Source organism: Perca fluviatilis, chromosome 3 (genome assembly GCF_010015445.1).
Source record: "Perca fluviatilis chromosome 3, GENO_Pfluv_1.0, whole genome shotgun sequence".
Taxonomy (NCBI): domain Eukaryota; kingdom Metazoa; phylum Chordata; class Actinopteri; order Perciformes; family Percidae; genus Perca; species Perca fluviatilis.
This window is the reverse complement of record NC_053114.1, coordinates 25,269,963-25,292,062: the sequence shown is the minus strand read 5'-3', so window position 1 is coordinate 25,292,062 and position 22,100 is coordinate 25,269,963. Positions and strand designations below refer to the sequence as shown.

General features: G+C 38.9%; 1 protein-coding gene across 3 annotated transcripts in view; it reads left to right on the top strand.

Annotated features, from left to right (window-relative positions):
• The window catches only part of sbf2 (SET binding factor 2), a 114,541-nt gene that overhangs the window by 46,229 nt on the left and 46,212 nt on the right, over window positions 1–22,100 (top strand). For all 3 annotated transcript variants that reach the window (XM_039795414.1, XM_039795413.1, XM_039795412.1), the window contains exons 3-14: window positions 5,559–5,696; window positions 10,126–10,260; window positions 10,660–10,770; window positions 12,199–12,304; window positions 15,518–15,650; window positions 17,305–17,413; window positions 17,874–17,987; window positions 18,941–19,018; window positions 19,281–19,394; window positions 20,260–20,388; window positions 20,668–20,766; window positions 20,920–21,124. In XM_039795414.1, coding sequence (XP_039651348.1) covers window positions 5,559–5,696; window positions 10,126–10,260; window positions 10,660–10,770; window positions 12,199–12,304; window positions 15,518–15,650; window positions 17,305–17,413; window positions 17,874–17,987; window positions 18,941–19,018; window positions 19,281–19,394; window positions 20,260–20,388; window positions 20,668–20,766; window positions 20,920–21,124 — 1,471 coding nt within the window. The remainder of the gene's footprint in view (window positions 1–5,558; window positions 5,697–10,125; window positions 10,261–10,659; window positions 10,771–12,198; window positions 12,305–15,517; window positions 15,651–17,304; window positions 17,414–17,873; window positions 17,988–18,940; window positions 19,019–19,280; window positions 19,395–20,259; window positions 20,389–20,667; window positions 20,767–20,919; window positions 21,125–22,100) is intronic.

Here is a 22,100-nt window from a genome sequence, read left to right as displayed (position 1 = left end):
AATCCATGGACTTTTCATTGGATTCTGAAAGGGAATTTTTGTACTCTTGACTATATTTCACAGCAGTTTCCTCACTGAAGTATTATTCAACTCATGTATGCTTGGAAGATATGGTGTTAGTTAACCTACCTTTGACAAAACTAAGACCTTATAAAGTCAATTTAATGTTTGGGACCCTTATTCCAGCTGTGAACATCACACATTCGCCTCAGGTTTAGCTTAAGGAGTAAGTTTGAGAGAATTAATCTGAAAGGGTATGGATGTAAGCAAAGGAATATCTGATTCTCTTAAGGGTCCTTTTTATTTGTCTCTTTATGCATTTCTGTTTTCAAGTTGCATGTGGTGAACTGGCTGTATGTTTCTAATTTATGCTGCGTTTTTAAATAAACCCAAGTATTCGCCCTGAAGTGAACACATTTTCCCAAGGGATGTTGCGAGTTGTCTGTGTGACAAAAAAACCTCTTTACATTTAAACTAAAAATACATTTTGTGGTAGGTTTTTTTCAGGTGTTACATTACCTACACATATGGCATTTATCAAGCTTGAAATTCTATGTGCGGTATAGTTTGCAATATTTGCTAGATGACTCTTCCTGTCCTGCTTGACTAGACTTTTTATGATTGTAGTTGATCATAGTCATCTAAAAATACCTCAAAAATGAACCATATGTGCAGTGTATTGCATAACAGTTCAACAAAGGGAAACCAGAAGTTGGTGACGGCGGGGAAGCGGAGTTAAGGAATGGAAGTGGAAAGGAGATGCCACCTCAGCGCAGCACTGTGCCTTTGACGCAGTAAATTAACTTACTGCAGCCACGCAATATTACTGATATAACATTGCTATTATGGTCATTTTGTTGATAGTTTTGCATCTTGTATTTATCATGCTGACCTTGAGCTAATGAGTGGTGGGGAGGGGAGGGGGGATTTGTGCGCCAAACCGCTTGCCTGGAACAGCTGTCTGTGGTTGTTTGTCCACTGCTCATCCTGAAAACCTGATAAAGCAGGAGTTCTGGGCAGGCAGCACGCCATTGACCTTCTCACCCCTGGCTAGTCCTTTTCTGTTCTCTGACGCCGCGCTCCTCACTTTCCGTCATTGTGTTGTCTTCCTGGTATGCGACTCACATGAGTGGGGAAAGAACAAGGAAGAGGGAAAAGGGTGATTTGAAATGCTCTGTGTAGTGCACATCTGTTAAGTTTTCCGTACCACATTGTCTTGGCAGTAACTTTACGTTCAGGCTGTGTCTATAGTTCACTAGTATTGTCTGGAGGGTTGGATGATTATAGGATCATTTTTATTTATTTTTTATTTCATATTTTCCTGCTCTAACATTTGAGATTGTCTGGCAGTCATATTTACTTATTTTACAATGTATTTTTAGGTTTGCAATTGTTTGTATCTTGTACGTTGTTTATGTTGTAATGTTATTTATTTCATTAATGCTGTCCTACATTTTCCTCACAATCATTTCCCAAAATTCCTCTTCGTTCCATGCAACAAAAATCAGAATACTTTGATACCCTCAGGGAAATTGTTAATTTGCAGTTGCTCACAGTCCGATTCAAACAAAAAAATAATAGTAAGAAAAAAGCTAGTCAGTACGTGTATAAATCAGCTACAGTGCAAAAAACAAAGTGTGGAGTGTGGAAAGTGTTTTCTTTTTACTCTCCTTCAGTTTAGTTCATTCTTGCTGATGCTCAGATCCAAAGAGACCGCTCCATCTACACACATTTTATTGTGGAGAGAAAACATGGAACAACTTCAGTGCCTGACTTCATTTGGGTTTCTACTCAACCAAATTATGAAATAAGTCCCTCTCCAAAAGGATTTGCGGGATTTAGCTCATTTTGTGGTAACGGGAACTCTTTAGAGGTTTCATGACCCTTCGAAGTCTGTTTGTATTCCCCAAGTACGGGATACTCAAATGTTGGGATTATAACAAAAACGCAATAAACCCTTTCCCAGTCGTGTTTTAGTTGTGTCATACCAGAGAAAGACCAAGCTGACTTTAAAGGGAGATACCATACTGTCTGTCTCTCTGTCCTGAGTCATCTTTAGTAAAGGCTGCTGCCCCAGTTATGTCTGGCCTGACCAGGCATTAATGTCTTGTCACAGTATAAGAATGCAGCCATGTCCTGATCAGGCAAAGCCTCTGTGTTGATTTTTTTATTTTTATTGGTGGTGCTCTTCAAGCACTCTGCTCTGCTGTGACGATGCTTAGCAGGTCAGACTGCAGATCCAGTGTCACTGGCTGCATAGGTGAATATTGCAGTTGGGTGGGAGTCAGTCATACCAGGCTTCAGCACATGATGGGAAGCAGAGGGTTTAGCTGGAGGGCAGCAGTTTACTTGGCTTTGAAATTAATACAGCAAGTGTGTCCTTTGTCACTTGACTACGGTCTAATTTGGGAATAGAACATGTGTGTGGGTGTGCTGTATAAAGGCTGTTTCCTACGTGGTGACCTTTGCACCTGTTGCACTGCAGTGGTTTTCTGTCATGCTATAGCTGAATGTACAATACAGCTTGTGTCAGTCAGTGGTTTCACTTGCTGTTCCCTCAGCTCTGCTGCATACTGGTAAACTGTCCATTGCCATTCACTGTTTTTTTTTGTTGTTGCAGAATGTAGCACAGCAGGACATTATACACTTACATAATCAGAAAGACCCCAAAGACCTTGTGACCATTTTTGATGGAATCACTTTTGCTTCCACTCTTTTGTTATTATTTTAAATCTTAAACATCACATCTTTATCCATTCTGCTTTCTATGACTAGCCATGTGTTTATATCCACACTGTGTTCTGTGTTTGACTAAATTGCAAATTACATCATTTTTCAAGTTGGATGTTTGAACAAATGGAAGCATATCTTCTCTGTTTACACACAGTTGTGCACAGTGACATGTTTAATCATAAACAACATTTGCAGAAAGCTCCAGAGGTTTCCTTGCTTTTGCAAGAAAAGCAGGGCAGATTTTGAAATCATCAAGACACTTCAAATAGTTTATTCACAAGCCAACATCATACCTTTTGTGTAGGATGCATGCTTACTTGCACTTGACACTTGAACTCCAAATGAGTCCTAAGCAGATAATGTTGCATGAAAATATGTTTTTCTTATTCATTTCATTGAACTGCCCCCTTGGATCCAGCTACAACATTTAAGCGAGACAATCATTAATTTTTTAGTTAGACAGCCATAAGTTGTATGTAAAATGATGTCTGTAGTCTGTCTGGATGCAATGGTCCCTGCATAAAGTGAAGTTTACTAAACACTGAACTCCCTAAAGTGTCTTTGAACCAGCGCCAGCCCTTAAGAGTCTCTCTGCAGACCTACGGGCGAGATAACTGCTTAAAGGAAACACTGATTTAATATCAGGGAAGTCAATTAATCGCACCTCCATGTGCTCCTTGCATGTCGCTCTCCCTTAGAGTCAGTCCCTCTCTCACATATGCATACACACACGCACAGAAACACATCATACACACACACACAGGATGTTATATCTCCTGTGCTCTTCGGAACTATGCAGTCCCTAAGGTGTTTATCTCTTTTTTGACAACAATAAATGGCATAGTTGGAATAGTTTAGGACAGGATCACAATTATCTGCAATTGTCCTTGAGTCATGTCTGGCCAGAGTGTGTACCGACACACACACAAGCACGCACACCTCACCACAAAGCAGGTTGAACAGATTTCCTGCGAGCTATTGTATCTGCTGGAAGATGGTGGCATCCTGGTCTGAACCTCCAGGGTTAACAAGTCAAATCCCCTCTCTCCTTTTCCTGTCTTCCTCGCTTAATCTCCTTCTACTTCTCTCTACTTGGCTTCTTTTTCTGCCCAAGAGACACTACCTCGCCAGTATATTTATCTTTGTCTACACAGATGATCATCTATTCATCAATCCATCTGTTTTTGCCCTCACCCGCCCCTCCTTCACCCAGTCTCCTCTCTCTTCCTCCATGTGTTTGGTGATCCCCTGTGTAACCCCTGAGGAGCAGTCTAAACACCGTTTTCAGAGCCAGGGCCAGTTGGGCCTGCAGCAAAAACAGAGTGAGACGAGACACAAACACTCGTCTCTATGACCAAATGCCTGCCAGCCTCCCATATTTTGGCCCTTTGCTGTCTTATTTGTCTCTCAAATAATAATGAATCAATTTCTCCACTCCCATTATGAACGCGTTCTTGTTTTGTGATGGTAGTTTTTCATTTTGCTTTTTGAACCCATCTTACAAGTGTTTATGTGAAGCAACGTTTTTGTCAGTTCTGTTGGTGCATGAGGAAATATCTGAAACTATCTATCAAATCAGTTTACTGATAAACTGTATATATCTAACAGAACACTGTATCAGGAAAAAGCTTGTATTTTTCTACACTTTGCAGATGTTTTGTCAGGAGTGGTTATGACTCATACTTGTCCTTTGAGACTTTAAACTTGTTTGATATGCTTTTTATTATGGTAACAGTCATTCTGAGTCAAGTGTCCACAATTTGCTATAAATGGCTCTGTTCTGTCATGCATAAAAAATTGTTGCTTTGTGTGCTTTTTAAATATTCAATAAACAGTGTTTGGAAATATGAATAATAGTTGTTTTTTTTGTTTTTGTTTTAAAGAACTTGACTTACTTAGGATGAATCATAATAATTAAGAATAAAAGTCTGCTTTACTCACTCACTTGTACCCAAAGCTCATCCAATACGTTTGAGACAAATTTTTAATCCAGCCAATCAGAATAAAAGTGGGGATGAATAAAGTTTGTATATTTTATACTGTAATTTTATTCTGTTGGTTTTTCTGGACCCACAACATTTATTACATGTCTGTTCGTCCAGGGAGAGGGCCCCTGCCTTTCTCTTCCTGAGGGTTCTTCCATGTGTGTGTTGTATGCTGTACAGATTGTAAAGCCCCTTGAGTCAAATTTGTGATTTGTGACATTGGGCTATATAAATAAAATTGACTTGACATGACTTCCAATTCTGACAGTAGGATAAATAAATGTTGACTCAGTTTTGACACTAATTTAATTAGCTGTACTAAAGTGTCATCATGTTGCTGAATTCTGAGTATCTTTCCATTTTTCCATCTTATTTAAGATGTTTCCTTTCATGATCCGACAGTTGTGCCTGGCACCTTCGCTGACGATTTTCAAGGAAAATGCATACTTAACTTGCCACTTCCTGCTCTAAAGAGCAGATGTAATTGCTAGACTGAAACAGGACATCCTGTCTATGCTCTCTATGGGGGCATTAGGATTAGACTAGCTACAGTAGTAAGGCAGTGGTTCCAAAACTTATTCTGAAGGGCGCACCCCCCACTTTGGGAACCACTGATTTAAGGTTTGAATGAGTTAGCAGCAGAAAGTCTTAGGGGACAAAATAACCACTGAGCTTTTAAGCAACTATAAATATCAATGCCATGACAATCACAATGACAGTGTTGTCTCTCAAATGATTATAGCTTAAGTCACAGTAACACTGTGTGTATATCTTCCATGTTTTGTGAATTGCCCTCTATGATATTCTCATGTAATGGTATTCTGTTTAACATCTTTTCAGTTCTGCCAGCCTGGAGGTTGGAGGCTGTCCAGGGATAGGAAAGCACCCACCTTCTTCACCGTTGTGCTGACAGATATCGATTCAGACCGACACTACTGCTCCTGCCTCACTTTCCATGAGGCTGAGGTCAATCTGCAGGTAAGACACACACACACACACACACACACACACACACACACACACACACACACACACACACACACACACACACACACACACGGGGGAGTAGTTTCTAACACTGAACTGTCCTTTAACATCTGAGTGAGTGAATTTTGTAGCTCTTTTTGTGCTATTTTCATTCATGCATTGATTAATTTCTTTATTCTCTCTAATACCTTGATCTTTTGCAGGGTCACAGAAAGCTGTAGTTTATCCCAGAATTCAATGGGGCGAATATTTTCAGTCCATCAGAGGGCTAACACAGAACATCACAATCATAGTCTCCAGACCCCCTACTGTACAGCTGTTGGAGTAAACGGTAGCACCATGTGGAAAAAAACATAGCAATAACATGTAAACTATACACAGGACATAGCCCTGTAAAGGAACAGTGCTAACCACTGAGCAAACATGACTCATTAATCCTGGTGTAGTAAAATCTGTAACAAATATTTCACTTTGTCACTCCATTAAACAGCTGTGTATATCACATCACTGTGAGCAGCAGGCTTCTCGTCCTCCTTATGAAGCTCATGAAGCTCCTTATAAGGATGTCACAATAATAATCCTAAATTTCTTGGACTCTTATGATGAGCATGAGGTTCATCTTTGTGTGGGCAATGTGATAGTTCTTATTTTCAGTTTTCCACTTTAGGCTTATTTTTTTATATATATATATATATATATATATTTTTTTTTTTACAGTTTTGAGCACTTTTTTTTTTTTTTTACTTGTAGGAATACCTGTCATGTGTGAGATATCTTCCAGAATATGAGGCATTAGTAGAAAACAAAAGGCTGCTTGAATCAAGACTAATACATTGAAAGCTGGCTGAGGGATTCTGTTATAAAGCAACGGATGGGCCTGTGCTCGCCTCCAGCGCTTCTCTTTTGATTTACTCATGCATACAAGATTGTGTTTGATTGCACATTAGTGGTCACAGCACAAATGTTCCAAATCCCCATAAATTATTGATTACAACAGATTTGTTTGGACGAGATCATTTTTATACTTGTGAATGATCTTGTTAATGACTCTCCCTGCCAAAAGCCCACAGAATACCAGACTAAGTGTTTCACTGTGTTTTCCTTTGTTAGAGGCCTTAAATGACTCCTGTCGCTCGGCCCGCTGTGACTTCATATCCTTTCTCATCTTTGCTCAACTGGGCATATTTTTTCAAGGGATTATCAGAGGAGGATTTGGGACAAAATGTCACATTAAATGGAGGAAAATAACCAAAAATGGCCCAGTTATTAACTGTTATGGGGTTTATTTGGAGGAGCCTACACATGGGACGCACGCTCAACCATGTGAGCTAACCAGACGCCCCGGGCCTAATGTTTTTGTAATTTACTGTTATCTAGGGACTGGCAGGGCTATTAGCGAGGGCTACAAACTTTGTTTTTCACACACACACATTCCACTTAAATGTTAACTCAATGTTTTATATTAGGTCTACAGGACAAAACAAGCCGTAGAGACACATACTTTTGCAACAGAAGTTTAATTGTTTTGGATAGATATGAAAGAAAGGGACTTCCATCTGCAATACTAAATATACTCAGATTTCTTTACTCTGGTACATTTTTTGTATTTTAATTTTCAAGATGTGTATTATTAGATATGTATACTTTTGCTGGGAGGCAAAGTATTTTCTTCTGGGGAAGAAAACCAGGAAGTAGTAAATCTAAAAGGACATAACCTATAATAACAAATATAAGGGGCAATGGAAGAAAAAAAATATCCATTAGAAAAAACGGTAAATATACAGACCTGTAAAATATAATAAAATATCAAAAGATGAGAAGCAATAATAATGATTATTTATATATATATATATATATATATATATATATATATATATATATATATATATATATATATATATATATATATATATATATATATATATATATATATATATATATATATATATATAAATACTGTATATGTATTTTGAAAAATATATACATTCAGGTAATATATATATATATATATATATATATATAATACATACAGGACACAAGCAGTGAATATTGCACAAGGGGCATTTGTTTTGTGAGATATGTCTGCTCTCACAATCTATTTTTTTCACTTCATTGTTTTACTGCTTTCATTTTTAAGGGACGTTTACAGGATTATCAAATGGGTTGTAAAAGTTGCACTGATTAAAAGGAGATGACCATAAGGCTCAGTCCTCGCCGCAGCAGTTGCGGGTTCGATTCCGACCTGCGGCCCTTTGCTGCATATCATTCCCCTTCTCACTCCCCTTTCATGCCTTTTGCTGTCCTGTCAAAATTATTTGCCACAGAATTCTAAGCTTCTCAATACTGAAACTTCCAGTAGGGTTGTGTACTGCATACAGTAAGTATTTTAAATACATGAATAAATCTGGAGAATATTATTACTGTTTGAGAATATACACTTGTGTTTATGTCGTGTTTTTTTATTAAGAGTAATTGAAATCTTGCCAAAAACACACTTTACCCAGACACATGGCTGTTTGTGTATATTAAATACTGTATTTTGAAGACTTATAAATAATAAACATACATAAACTGCCTGTTTTTGTCAGCCTTATGTTAATTATTAGATTAGGCTATATTTGGTCTTGTCCAGACATCATGTTCCTGCAAATATAAACACATTTTCCTGGATTCTGTGTAGCACTGAAGATCTTGAAATGCAGGATGTTTTAAAAATCTTTACTCTCATCCCTATCTACTCAGTTGGATTCCAGGGAGAGTCCAGACAGGCAGCAGAGGAATGTATTTTGTCTGATAATTAAACCAAATCCTTAGAATAATGGTGAAATGTGCCCCCTATCTGAATGGGATATTTTGATCCCATCCTCTCTTGGTCCTGAGATACTGAAGCACTTCTGGCATGTTTTCACTGCATGGAGAAATATACTAGATTGGGATAAGGGCTTTAGTTAGGAATGAGCACAGAAAGGTTGGACTATCAGTGCTCTGATAGGGCTCATGGATCCACGATAGAGACAACTAGAACCACATTGAGACTGTTGCTTGTAAGACAAGCTTGTTCTAATTTAGAGAGGTAGATAACTTGTTGAAATGCCTTATAGTCTTCATTTAATTTGACTTGCAGTAAAATGTGCACTCATAATGCCTGACTTTGTCACTACATAATCTTTTTAAACCAATATCTGCAGAATCTGTAGGTAACGGAAAAATATTTTGGTATTGGAAGCGTGGTTTCCGTTTGTAGTCCGATTTTAGTATTGACCAATCACATTCGAGCGGGATTTTGTTACATGCAGGTAAACGTGTGGAGTTCAAAAAGATGCAGAACGCATTGGCCGAAATGTAACAGTTGACAGTTGTGCTTTCCTGCGTTCAGTCTTTGTTTCTGGTAATATTATTGGCTACAATTACAAGCTCTATAGTATTAAATACTCCAGGACCCCTAGGGGGTCCTCAGAGTTACTGCAGGGGAGCCACCAAATTATTATTAATTTATTTTTAAAGTTTTTTCAGTACAAAAAAATACTTTGCACATCTATAACGTGAGACAGGTGCGTCGGAGGGGGATGAGTAGGTCAAAAGTTGCAAAGAAACTCCTGCACACTGTCTAACTTGCAAAATATAAATGTAATAGTAGGCAATGTTTTGGTACTAGAATGAAGGGAGTTCCTTTGCAACTTTAGAAAGTTTTTTTTCAAAAATTAAAATGTCTTAACATGAATGCAACATATTATTAGCAAATATAAATCCGATTGTTTGTGAAAAAAGACATTGATGATAGGCTTACTGGCCCATAGGTAAGGTAGTCACTAAGATCCACAGATAAAGTTAATCCTAAGGAGTCACTGTCACATGCATTTTAACATTAAAACATGATTTATAAAATCATACCAACAATTAATTTTATAAAATATGCAGTAGGGGGTCCCTGCTCTGTCCCTCTCTCAAGTAAGGGGTCCTTGGCTTAAAAAACGTTGAAGACCCCTGCTGTAGAGTATGTGTGTGTTCAACCAACTTCAGGGTCAAATGGGTTTTAAGACATTTTGTGATCTACAATAAAGAATATTGTTTCAACGGCTAAGTTTGGCTAACTGTAAATTATATATTCACTGGCCATTTGGCGGGTAAACGGAAAAGTTAATTTTGAGCCATGATTCAGTCAGTATTATACATTTCCATTAAACACTCTTTATGTGGAAGCACATCAGTTATTTTTTTAAATAACACATGCAATGTTAGGTGTGTGCCACACGCATACTGGACAAGGTAATGACTTTGAGGCACATGATGTATTTACAAGCTCAACTAGGAGCTCAGTGGTGCTGGCATGCTCTACTACAGTACATTTCATAGTCTGTAGTCTATGGCACTGTTGAACTCTTTTGTTTCTTTTGTTTTGGAACTTTTTTTTATGTTTCAGGGATCAAAGAGTATTGAGGCTGATGGAGATGACGATGAGGAGGCAGAGGAGGATGGCCTGATCCAACCAGCTCAAGTGTTTGCACCAAAAAGTCTCATTCTCGTGTCCAGGCTGGATTATCCTGAAATATTCCGGGTAATAAAAACACTATATGATTAAATCTTGATTAAAAAAATATTTTTCTATATATACTCAGTGCTTTCTTCATCTCTGAGATGAGGCTTTTGTGCTTTGTACTGTCTGCAAAATAGGTCTGAGTTTGCTCAAGTCTAAGCCCGAAATTCAGTAAAGTAAATGAGACATAGAAACATAAGCACCTCTGATCTTTTCTTCACAGACTGAGTTGATCACAGGTTTTGCAGACTCACAGTTGGTTAGTCATGTAAATAGGTTCTTCTGTTTCTACATATATGTAGATGCTATTAGACATTACCTATGTTTAACCATTAGCTGTAATATTGATGACTATATAGAGAAGTTATTCTCTGTATGTGTCCATGTGTAATGTCTTTGTTTTATTTCCCATCGTTTTAGGGGTGCTTGGGTCTGATCTACACAGTGCACATCGATAGCCTAAGTTTCCCTTTAGAGGGTCTGGTGGCTAGCCTCTTTACATTCCAGGTTCCTGTTGCTGGTGGATCCCAGGTAAGTCTTCACTGAGGCAAAGCATGTCCAAAGTACCACAGTCGGTAATACATCCAGTCATCCAGTCAGCAGTGAAGCAGGCAACAGATTACTTACTTACACCTTTGAAACACAGCCTGGAACCAAAATGTATCTCAAACATTTTGGGGAACATTACTATACGTTTACAATGTAGTTGTAAGTGCTCAGGTAAAAATCAGACTTTATTTTAAAGTGCTCATATTATGCTCATTTTCAGGTTCATAATTGTATTTAGCGGTTGTACCAGAATAGGTTTACATGGTTTAATTTTCAAAAAATACCATATTTTTGTTATACTGCACATTGCTGCAGCTCCTCTTTTCACCCTGTGTGTTGAGCTCTCCGTTTTAGCTACAGAGTGAGGCATCTCACTTCTGTCCCATGTTTGTTGGGAGTCGCACATGTGCAGTAGCTAGGTAAGGACTACTACCCAGTCAGAAGCGGAGTATGAGGGCGTGCCACGCTAGCAGCTAGGCGAGCATTATAACGTGTGTTACACAGTGACGCATGTTCTGTAAGGAAGTAAAGGCTGGACTACAATAGAGCTGTTTGGAGCAGTTTGTGAACAGTGTTTTCTGTTGGAGATGGTAAGTTCCTTTGGGGTGGACTTTGGGCTTTTTCACTTTGTAAACCTATAACATGCACAGAAAAGATATATAACACTATAAAGGAAAAGGAAAAAGCCAAACCGCATAATATGAGCACTTTAAACAATGGCTAATGTGCTGGAAAAGGGAAGAATCTGGCCCATTCCCCAGCAAGACGCCACTTAAATCCCAAGTCCCCATGTCTGCCATTAGGCTGAACCTCGGCAGTGGAACGGACCCATTTTGTCAAAACAGAACCTTGTTAAACATCTCGGTATGTATATATAGGTATATTTTGACTTGACTGAAGAACTTTTTTTTTTATTTTCTACATCTTAAATGTCTTTACCAACCACTTTTCCCCTCCAAGCATGCTGTAATGTAAATCACAAACCATTCAGAAGACTTTGATATCCCAAGCACAACTGTTGCATCACCAATTTGACTCGATTAGTCGGTAAATACACATTTCAGCAGCAGATACACACTATGGGTATTTTTTTAAAGCACAAATCTTTTTTTTAAAGGAATCTGTAATATTACTGCAGCTGTGCGCTGCACCAGTTATATTTTGGTGAACATGTAATTGAGGTTTTCTTTGCTCAATGACGAGCAAACTCATTCAAATGGCTAATTCGGTCCTGCAGCTGCAGCGTTAGCGTACACTAAATAGCATCTGTCTTCTTTATTTGATGCAGCCACAGTACACTCGGCTTTAAATCTTAATGGATGATCTCCGTTGCAGTACTGCTCAGCCCTTTAGACCTGATGGCCGTAGACATTTTCCATGACTGTTTACAGCTTCTGTTTTTCTTTACAGAAGCTGTTTAGCCTGGGAGCAGGTGACCGGCAGCTCATCCAGACGCCTCTGAACGACACGTTGCCTGTCACATGTAAAAGTGTTGCTCTGCTCTTCCAGCAGCTGGGTAGGTCCAGGCTCTTTGATAACTACTAACTAGTAATCATGAGACAGGAAGAGACTTATTGAGTCAGACCATGACTTGTTAGTGACTGTATAATTGTATCTCTGCCCCGTCATTAGTTTGTTATGAACACAAATCCTGCTGTAAAGTGTATTGAATGAACAATAATTTCCTGCTGCAGGTTGTCACGTCTACATAATATCACATTTAGGTTTTATAGGTTATAATCTGACAGTTGTGACACTTAAAGAACATTTGTCTTAATCATTTTAGTGGCATCATCGTCTTAGGCGATTCAATTAAGCAACGGCTTGTGTGTGACATATTTCACATTCATTCAGTCTTGATCCTTTCAGATTTTTAGAGGCTCTGTTCTACTTTGTAAAAGTCCTACAGTGCTGCTGTTTACCACCACGTGATTAGCAATCAGGAGACTTTAGCAATGAGCCTTTAAGAACTTGGATTAATTCTACACTAAATGTGTCTGGAGCAAGATTATGTGGTTTTTGCTTTGTACTGTCCTTTCAATGTTTCTGTAATTTTGACTGGGCTAGAGCACATGATAAAGATTTGATTCAGTTTGCTGATTTCACGTTGCCATGTTTGCTCAATATGTTAACTGTTCAGACTATAAACGATTTGCACAGGCAATACGTGCTTTGTTAAAGATATAACATGCGTGATTGACCATGACTCATGATGTTTGGAGTGTGTCCTAGCACTTTCCTCCACCTTTTAAAAAGGACAGTTTGGCATACTTCATGAACTGAGCAATTAAGCATTATATTTTTAGATTTTCAGGTCACTTTAAAAGAGTTGGGTTTTGTTCAATTTTTGCAACTCGAGACGTACATCCGTTAGAGCGGATTGTGAAATTAAATATAATTCACCTGCAATTTGATTTGTAATGGAAAGTTGGCTCTCATTTATCCTCGTTTGATTAGAAGAATGTGATTCAAAACAGAGTGGATTTTATTTCCTGAGTGTATTAACACCACAAACTGTTTGTTTGGACAAAGTGGTGAACCTGCCCATGGGGGGTACTTGCACGATACACATGTGATCAGGGTTATGTGGCAGTCATGCATTTGTAGCCAATCTGGATACACAAAACAAAGCAATCTTGACACAATACCCAGCCACAGCCTCTCAGTCCTCATAAGCCTGTTTCCATTAATCAGTTCAGCGTACGTTATGGAGCGCTTTTTGTCCTTGAAAGGGCTACAGAGCCACTATAAATGTTTGTTGGAAAGGTGCTCAATGTGTGACATTGTTAAAACAATGCAGCTGAAACTAACCTTACACCACAACTTATCGTTTGTGTAGGGATTAAACAAAGAAGATATAACCTCTTAATTAATGGTAGGCAGATAAAAAAAAGTGTATAAATATGTCAGTCCTTAACCCCACTTTGATTAACTATTCATATAATATTTGTTTTGAACTGTGTAGCCGGACAAATGTATGTAGGAATCTCTGATTGAGAGTCAAGCTGTCATGGCATACAGAGTGAAAGTGATAGTTAGATGTTAATCATTCCCCCACCCTTAAAACTGATTTCCCTGCATTCTGACAGGAAGGTAAATATCATAAGTCAGCTGATCAGCTAAACGTAAATGGGGGGGGGAACACGTGCATTGTTTCCACTTACTATATTAGGTGATTCTCATGTCCATTTAAGGATTTGCTTGTAGCTGTCAGGTCGGCACATTATTCTGTGTGCACAGGTCACCCGAGTCACCAGAGAGGAATGTGTGTTAAACATGTCACACTGGACAGGAAGTACATCCCCCCCCGGGGGCAAGATAAAACCAGCCATCAACAGCCCTGTTGTTTGTTGTTTGTTGCCTTTGTCTCTTCTGTTGTCCGGGGATGTTGCTGTCACCTAATTTATTTAGGGCTCGGAAGTGCGTTGCTGTTTCCAAAAGATAAGTAAACGCCTGAACCTGAGATTATGAAACCGGAGCTTCAGTTATTGAAATGAGCGAGGCACACTCCTTTACAGAATTTACACTCACCGTGTCTATAAAAGATAAAACAACTCATTTGGTTTGATGAGCCTGTTTACCTTAAAACTCAGATTTTGTTGAGGCTCATGTTCAGTTTCCTGTTTATAACTGAAGTGCTTCACTCAGGCAGGCAAACATCCAAAACCAGCGCCCCCAGTGGCGCTGATATGTCTGCCAGTTTTCCTCTCTCTTTATCACTTCAATGTGTGATGAATTGGTCTGTCAGTTGCTTGATAGGAAACAATAACAGGAACTGTAAACTTAGAATTCTTCCTGATTGTCACATCGGTATTTGAAATACAGTATTATTTATACTGTGTGAGCGTGTGTAATTTCCTTTGTTTTTCAGAGATGAGTTTTCCTTTAGTTTTTTATTCAGTGTTTGACATAAACTGACCTATTTGGTTGTGGAAATTTATTGTCTTTGTCATGAGCCAGCAGGTTCCATGGTTTAAAAAAAGCGGTGGACAGATTGCAGATCATGTGTGTTATTGTTGTGATCAATGGAGGATTACACTAATATTGGTTTAATGCAAATGAAGACAGCTGAACAATGTTGCAGGAACAAAAGTAATTTTGTAGGAATTTACTTGAATACATAAACTGTTCAATACGCCTGCCTCATGTATTTGCCCTGAGCCATGGGAAACAGAAAGGCAGTGCACTACTCACCTACCAAAGTGATGCTCTCTTCTGATATCAATGCAGAGTTGCCACTATAGTTTCAGGCTTCTTCTTCACCAAAGAGCCGACACAGCGCAGCCTTTGTGGTGCTGCATAGGCAGCGGTCTCAAACATTGCCTTTCACGTTGATAATTAAATTCAGATTTGGTTGGCTCCACAGGTTTTGGAGTCATGCTGCACCAGACCTATTTTCAAAATGAGATTAGAACACAAACAATGCCATCCAATCCTTAAGTAGCGCTACAATCTTCTAAGATTGGTATGGTTGGTCTGCAAAGCACTGCAAAAATCACAAGAACAATTCCACAGAATATTTTATGTTTTGAATTGCAGTAATGAGTCTTAAAGCTGTTATGGATACAAACGGAACTTCCAAATGAATATTGTGTGATCTAATCTGTTTGAAGTTTGAAATTCTCCACAAATAGCCATGAATGTTTGATGAATGATCTGGAAAAATGTGGTGGTCACATTCCAACAAATACCTCATTGGTTTTTGTTCACTGTTGCTTTCTCGTTACAGGAATCCAAAATGTTCTAAGCCTGTTTTGTGCGGTTCTGACAGAACACAAGGTTTTGTTCCACTCCACCAGTTACCAGAGGCTTGAAGAGGCGTGTCGCGCCCTGGAAGCCCTCATGTTTCCCCTGAAATACAGGTAAGCATGTGTTTGACCCCAACGGCAGAATAGATTCTCATGTGAATTTCCACTAACAACTCAGCTGGTGCTGTGACTTTCATGGCTTGTGATTCGACTGATGATTAACTTTGTTCATCATTGTATTCAGTTGTATAAACGGGTATATCTGCTGGATATGTATACTATTTAAACATTTTGCAAAGTTCGACCTTGTTTAACCTTGTATATTTTATTAACCTCAGAGGATTTTTCCACTCACTTTTCAGAATTCACTTCTACTAAAAGTGCCTTTTACTTGTGCTGTGGTTCACATCCTGTGACACAACTGATTTCTGAGTAATTTTAGTAATTTTTACAAATGACTGCAAACCACTACGTGGCTGCATTAGGCTGCATTCACACCAAATCAGGTGATGCAGCGATTAGTGGAGGGTTGTGCAACGGTGTCACTTAAAAGGCCCATTTGTCTATTATGTTCCTCATGGTGCTAGCATTTAGCCATGCTGCTAGTATGCCGGGTCCTACACGTTATTTTCTGTGAAGTATCGACAGATAAAAAAAAAAACACACATTTACTTTAAATAACTAACCAGGATGCAAGGGTTTTTTGACTGGTGCACAAGGCCAAATTGAATGGCAACACGTGAAATATAAAGTTACTCCCCATTTCTCTGATTGCCGGTAGTCTTGCTTTGCCAGACCCTCCTCCAAAGCGCGCTAGCCTCAGAAGGAACTTGTTTTGGTGGAACATGTGTACGTTTAAAAGTTGTTTAGTCATGCAACAGAAAACTCTGCAGAGATCTGAGAAAAGGTTAACCATAGTCCTCATAAATCGACTGGAGTTTAAAATGCCAACACAAAGGAAGCCCAAGGATATCCGGCCTAAATGAGTGAAATCTGGCGGATTTTCCGTCTTCAACGGAGCAATACTGGAAGTGGAACGTCCAGGATATAGACTAGGTGATTGGCCAACACAGTGTGACATCTGGTTGCGTAAAAGTTGATTCTGTTTCAACATTTTGCTGCAGCCTAAACGTACTAGCCATATTCAAATGTACTGTATGGGAGGACTGGCGTTTTCGCTGCAATGCCTGATTTGGTGTGAATATAGCCTTAGTTCCTTGTCCATGTATTCATTTATTGAGACAGAACAAACACAACTAAACAGGAGAATAAACAGTGGCAGACAAAACGTGACATATATACATTGAGACAATATTTTGTTGTTTTAAAGGCTGCTTTATATAAGTACCACAGATGTATGAGGACTCTTGTAGTGAAATAAACTATGAATCCCTCTACTAGTTTGGCAATCATTCCCTCATTATTGACTCTCTTTTTCAACATTTTGTAATGCAAACAAAAGTCACTCTGTCATTATGTTACTGTAATTCTAATGTCCATTTTGTGCAGCCATAGTTTCTTGGAGATGATGATGATGTAAATTTCCAGAGCTTTTAAATTATATCATTGCAAGATGTTAGTGCCAGGTGCAGTTTTTATCTTTAACGTCATATTTTTAAGTTTAGTCATTTGAGTTTTACTTTCATAACAACGTACACTTAAACACAGGGAAGTATATTTTAGGCTTTCTCAATTCTTCCCCATCTGTCTTCCTAGTATTATTGTACCAACTATGTGTACTCACTGGTATGTCCTCTCCTGTGTTCAGTTACCCATACATCCCTATTCTGCCTTCGCGGCTGCTGGAGGTGTTGAGCTCACCCACCCCCTTCATCATCGGGGTGCACTCCATGTTTCAGACTGAAATCCAGGATTTGGTGAGTGCAGATGTGTCACAGGCATTCAGCAATCTCTCTTATTTGCATGCAGAACTAGAAGATCATACATTGTTGAATGCTGTCAAACACCTGTGAATCATTAACAAGTATTGTAGTCTTTAGAGTGTGTTTTTATATCCTAAATGTCAGGATGCATTATATTTTAGGACTTTCTACTGACAAGGAGATTTTTTTTTTTATCTAAAAAGCCCTTTAGATTTATGTTTTTAAGATACAATGAGAGATGCACCTTTGTTGAACCCCAGCGGGGATATTCGGTTTGCTGCAACATTACAAAAGAAAAACCGATACAAAGATGAAGTAATCTGCCCTTTTAACAAGATGTTTATTTAACTGGTTTCGGCTGAACCTCATCAGGCATACGTGTCGTTCCTCACGGTACTCCCTCCAGCTGCAATCAAACCACCTGACCTGTCTGTGTTTTATGTGTGTATATCAGTTAGATGTTATTATTGCTGACCTGGATGGAGGAACAATAAAGATTCCTGAGTGCATCCATTTGTCCCTGCTCCCTGAACCTCTGTTACACCAAACACAGACTTCCCTGTCCCTGGTAAGCAAAAACATGCACACACATAGTGTTCAACCATATTATTTAAATAATCATATTATGATGACATTTAAAGTGAGCAAGCAAACATTAATTTATTCATGAAATCATTCAACTTTGAACACCAATTACAGTTTGCCCTGGTTTAGCATATATACATGTCTGTCTTTCACACAGCCAACCACTTTAATACATACAAAGTCATTATTGGATTCTTATACTCAAAGTATGTAGGGTAGAAGCTGCCAAGAACAAAAATTAAGAAATTCCTTGATAAATAAATGAATAGGCAATTAAATGTACCAATAATAAAAATAAATATAGGCATTAATTAATTGATATGTGACAAATAATTTTGTTTTGTTTAAATTTGCTTATTCATTTATTTATTTATTTACCTTTGTATTAATTTGCCTTTCCAATTTATTTATTTCAATTAATTTTAAAATGTATTTATTCATTTTTAAATGTATTAATTTATGTATTATTTTTTTCTTTGCATTTCACCCCCTATTTTTTTTACACTCAACTTATTTATTTATCTATTATTTTCTTTATACATGTCTATATGCATTTCTTCTTTATTATGAAAGTGTGAGTGTGTCATAGGGGTCAACTTTTCGCCTATGAGTTGATCAACATCAGTTTGCTCGATCTTAATTTGATCAATTAATTAGTGCCTGCATTTATTTTTAATACTATTTTTAGATCATTTATTTATCAAATATTTTATTTATTTTTGATTTGGGCAGCTTCTGTCCTCCATACAACATGCTCAGTGACTGCTGGTAAAATTGATGTTTTTTCCTTTAATTAAATCATGTTACACTTTTTTATGGTATGCTGTATTTAATCTGGTTACGCATTGTGCACAAGAAATGTTCACTTACTCCACATAAAAGCACGTGTTAAATCAGGACAAGTAAGTCATCTGGAGATGAATTTATTCTTCATAGGTTTTGCACCCTGATCTGGAGATAGCAGACAATGCGTTCCCTCCGCCTCGCACTGCACCCTCCAACCTCAAGTTGTTGGTAAGTCAGCATCAGTACCACATGCCCTCTTTTCATTCATGATCCTCCGGGTGAAGGCATATGTCCTCATGTCGGAGGACGACATGATTGCCTTCATCAGAAAAAAGTCTGTTATTGCCAAAAGGTTAGTGTTGGAGTGAGGGCACTAACTGACAGTAAACCATAACTCTTAAGAAAAAAACAATGTTGCCTAATAAACTTATCAGACTGCATTTGTGGCATAGCTGTTTGATGAGTCGTGTTTGTGTGTGATATGTTCCAGGACAAGGAGGTGAGGTCTGTCTTTCTCAGGTTGTTTGCACAACTCTTCCAGGGCTACAGGTCTTGCCTGCAGCTCATCCGCATCCATTCTGAACCCGTAATTCACTTTCACAAGGTAAGATAACAACATTATGGAATTCCCTGTGATGACATTCAAATTTTGCAAAAACCTTATTTTCTAATACATGACCTTGGCTTAAACTCCTTTAATAATTGCTCTGCAGCAAACACATTGTTCTTTTTTAACTGCCAAGAATGTTTGTAGCTGGATTCCAGTAGTGAGGGTGGAATTACGTGTAAAGACCTAACGGATAAACCTGTCAGGGTTGTATAAAGTGTGTGTTTGTGTGTGGATGTGTGAGTGTGCATGTTGTTATAAATGTGTTTTTGAGGCTCCATGACTGTTCCGTGATGCTATCTTTTTGTTTATGCAAGATTCGGACACAGTCCCATAACCTTGGGCAAAGCCCGGCAAAGAGCCATATGAAACGTATTAGGTTTACATTGTTGTTTTGTGCCGGGCTTTTTGTTTGTTCGTCTCTGTGGTGTCTCCGTGGTAACCCCTCAGCACATCATCCTCAAAGTACCCCACATGGATCACATTATAAACAAACGCTCAGCTTATTTGCCTGGAATCGCTGAGTGGGGGAAGGCTTGTGTGAACTGTGTTTTATCTCTTCTACCCACAAGCACAAATAAGTATGCGTAAAGTAAATTCAATTCATTTGCATGTAGTTATTTATAAGTTGATTTATTTCCCTTTTTGTACATGCTGAAGAACTTATCCATGATTTCAACAATTAAAGATGCCGGTCTCAGGCCCCCTTGCAGAGATATTTTTGCACATTTTTGTAATCTTATTCTAAAAATGGCTGTGAACACTACGCTTGTTTTTCAGTCTGCAGCATAACCATATGAACAAGATTACATTGCTCCCATCTGTGTGGGATTGTAACTGATCTAATTCTGACATTATCCAGACTGCCTTCCTGGGCCAGCGAGGCCTCATTGAGAATGATTTTCTGACCAAGGTTTTGGATGGCATGGCCTTCGCTGGCTTTGTCTCAGAGAGAGGTCCGCCTTACAGAGCCTGCGATCTCTTTGATGAGGTACTGTACCATGATGCTCCACTTAAAGCTGAACTTTATAACCTTTGCTTTTTAGCTGTAAGTGGAGAAGTTCATACACAAACTATTTTTTTTACACTAAAGTGACTATAAAATAGTTTTTAATGTGGACTGGTGACATATGGACGATACACTATCAGTTATGATAGCCAAGTAGTTATGCCATAGGAGCACTGTGATACTTTTGAATGTATTTTACTAGATGATCCACCCCTTTTAATAGTGTATAAACTGTATACTGTTTTATTGTGTGTTTTGTAGCTGGTCGCCTTAGACACTGACAGCTTTAAGGAAGAAGAGGTCAGCCCTGCTAAGCTGCAGAAGCACATCAGGGTATTCTCTGAGCAGCTATACAGAAATGTAAGACTTCATGCAACTACAACTACATCTCTGTTGTTTTGGCATATTACCGTAGACATATGTCCTCATTTTAGCATGCTGTGCACTTGTTTTGCTGTATAAACAGCTGGGTATCCTATTAATACATGTTGTTCCCTGGTGGATGTACTACAGGAGAACCCAAACCCCCACATGGCATTCCAGAAAGTGCCTCGGCCGTCGGAGGGATCCCACCTGCGGGTGCACCAGGTACCCTTCCCCCTGCTGGATGACGAAAAGGTGGAGAAGATGATACAGGAGGGTGTGGCAAAACACAGCAGCGCACCTCCTTCTACACGACCTGAGAGGAAGTGTGTAGTACCTGCCGGACCACCTGTCGGTATGGGCAACTTTTAAAATGCTGTAATGTACAATACATACTGTTGTGATGAGTTTTTACATACCTGCAGTGTTTTGTGTCTTTTCATAAAACTGGGCTGTCTATGCAGTAGAATGGCGCAAACGTTTTTGAAATTGGTGCTAAATGACCAGAGAAAATAAGCTGTGGTATTCCCTTTCGCTCAAACAGTAGAAAACCTACAACTACCAGAATGTACTGTGCACAGCGGCCGGCTGGTAACTAACAGATCTTGTATAACATTAAGAAGCTCAAAGCTGAAATACGTTTCTGAAAACATTTTAGGCGAGAAATAGGCAATACTAGCCTGACAAGCTAGACCCACATCAAGATGTTGGGTCTGGGAACTCACCATTGGCAGGGCTCAATCCGAGGGGCGGGATAAACTGTTGTCTTTCAAATTCCCTCTGCACGCAATAGGATAGTGCTACTACCAGGCAGAGCAACGAAGGAGGAAGAGAAGCTAGTTGATAGATTAAACTTTTGCCATATCCGGTCGGCAAAACTCTGAACACATCTTCCTTTTTTAAGAATGATTTATGTGCCGTTCTTTGTTCTTTTCTCAAAGAAAAGCTTAACTCCAAGTCTTCCAGAAGACCGCTGATCCCAGCAGCAGCCATAAGCCCGCCCACCAACTCTATACACGATGTGATTGGCCTGACCAGAGTTTGGTTTTTCCAGCTCGCAAGTCAACGGAGAGTGCCTAGACCCCCTGGCTGCAAAATAATTTAGCTTCCGCTAGGATGCGTCTAGATTTCTAGGCTAAGGCAATACAGTAACCCCACTTGGTTTTTATTTGAACAGCACTGTCTAGTTTTATAGTTTAATCTGAGTTCGGTCTGAGTTTCAGAAAGAGAGAGAGGGGCAACTGTTGCACTTGATCCGCTTCGATACTATGTGTCCGTATGCAGAAGTACAGTCTGTAGTTCAAGCAACAGGCCCTAGGGCCAGCAGCAAA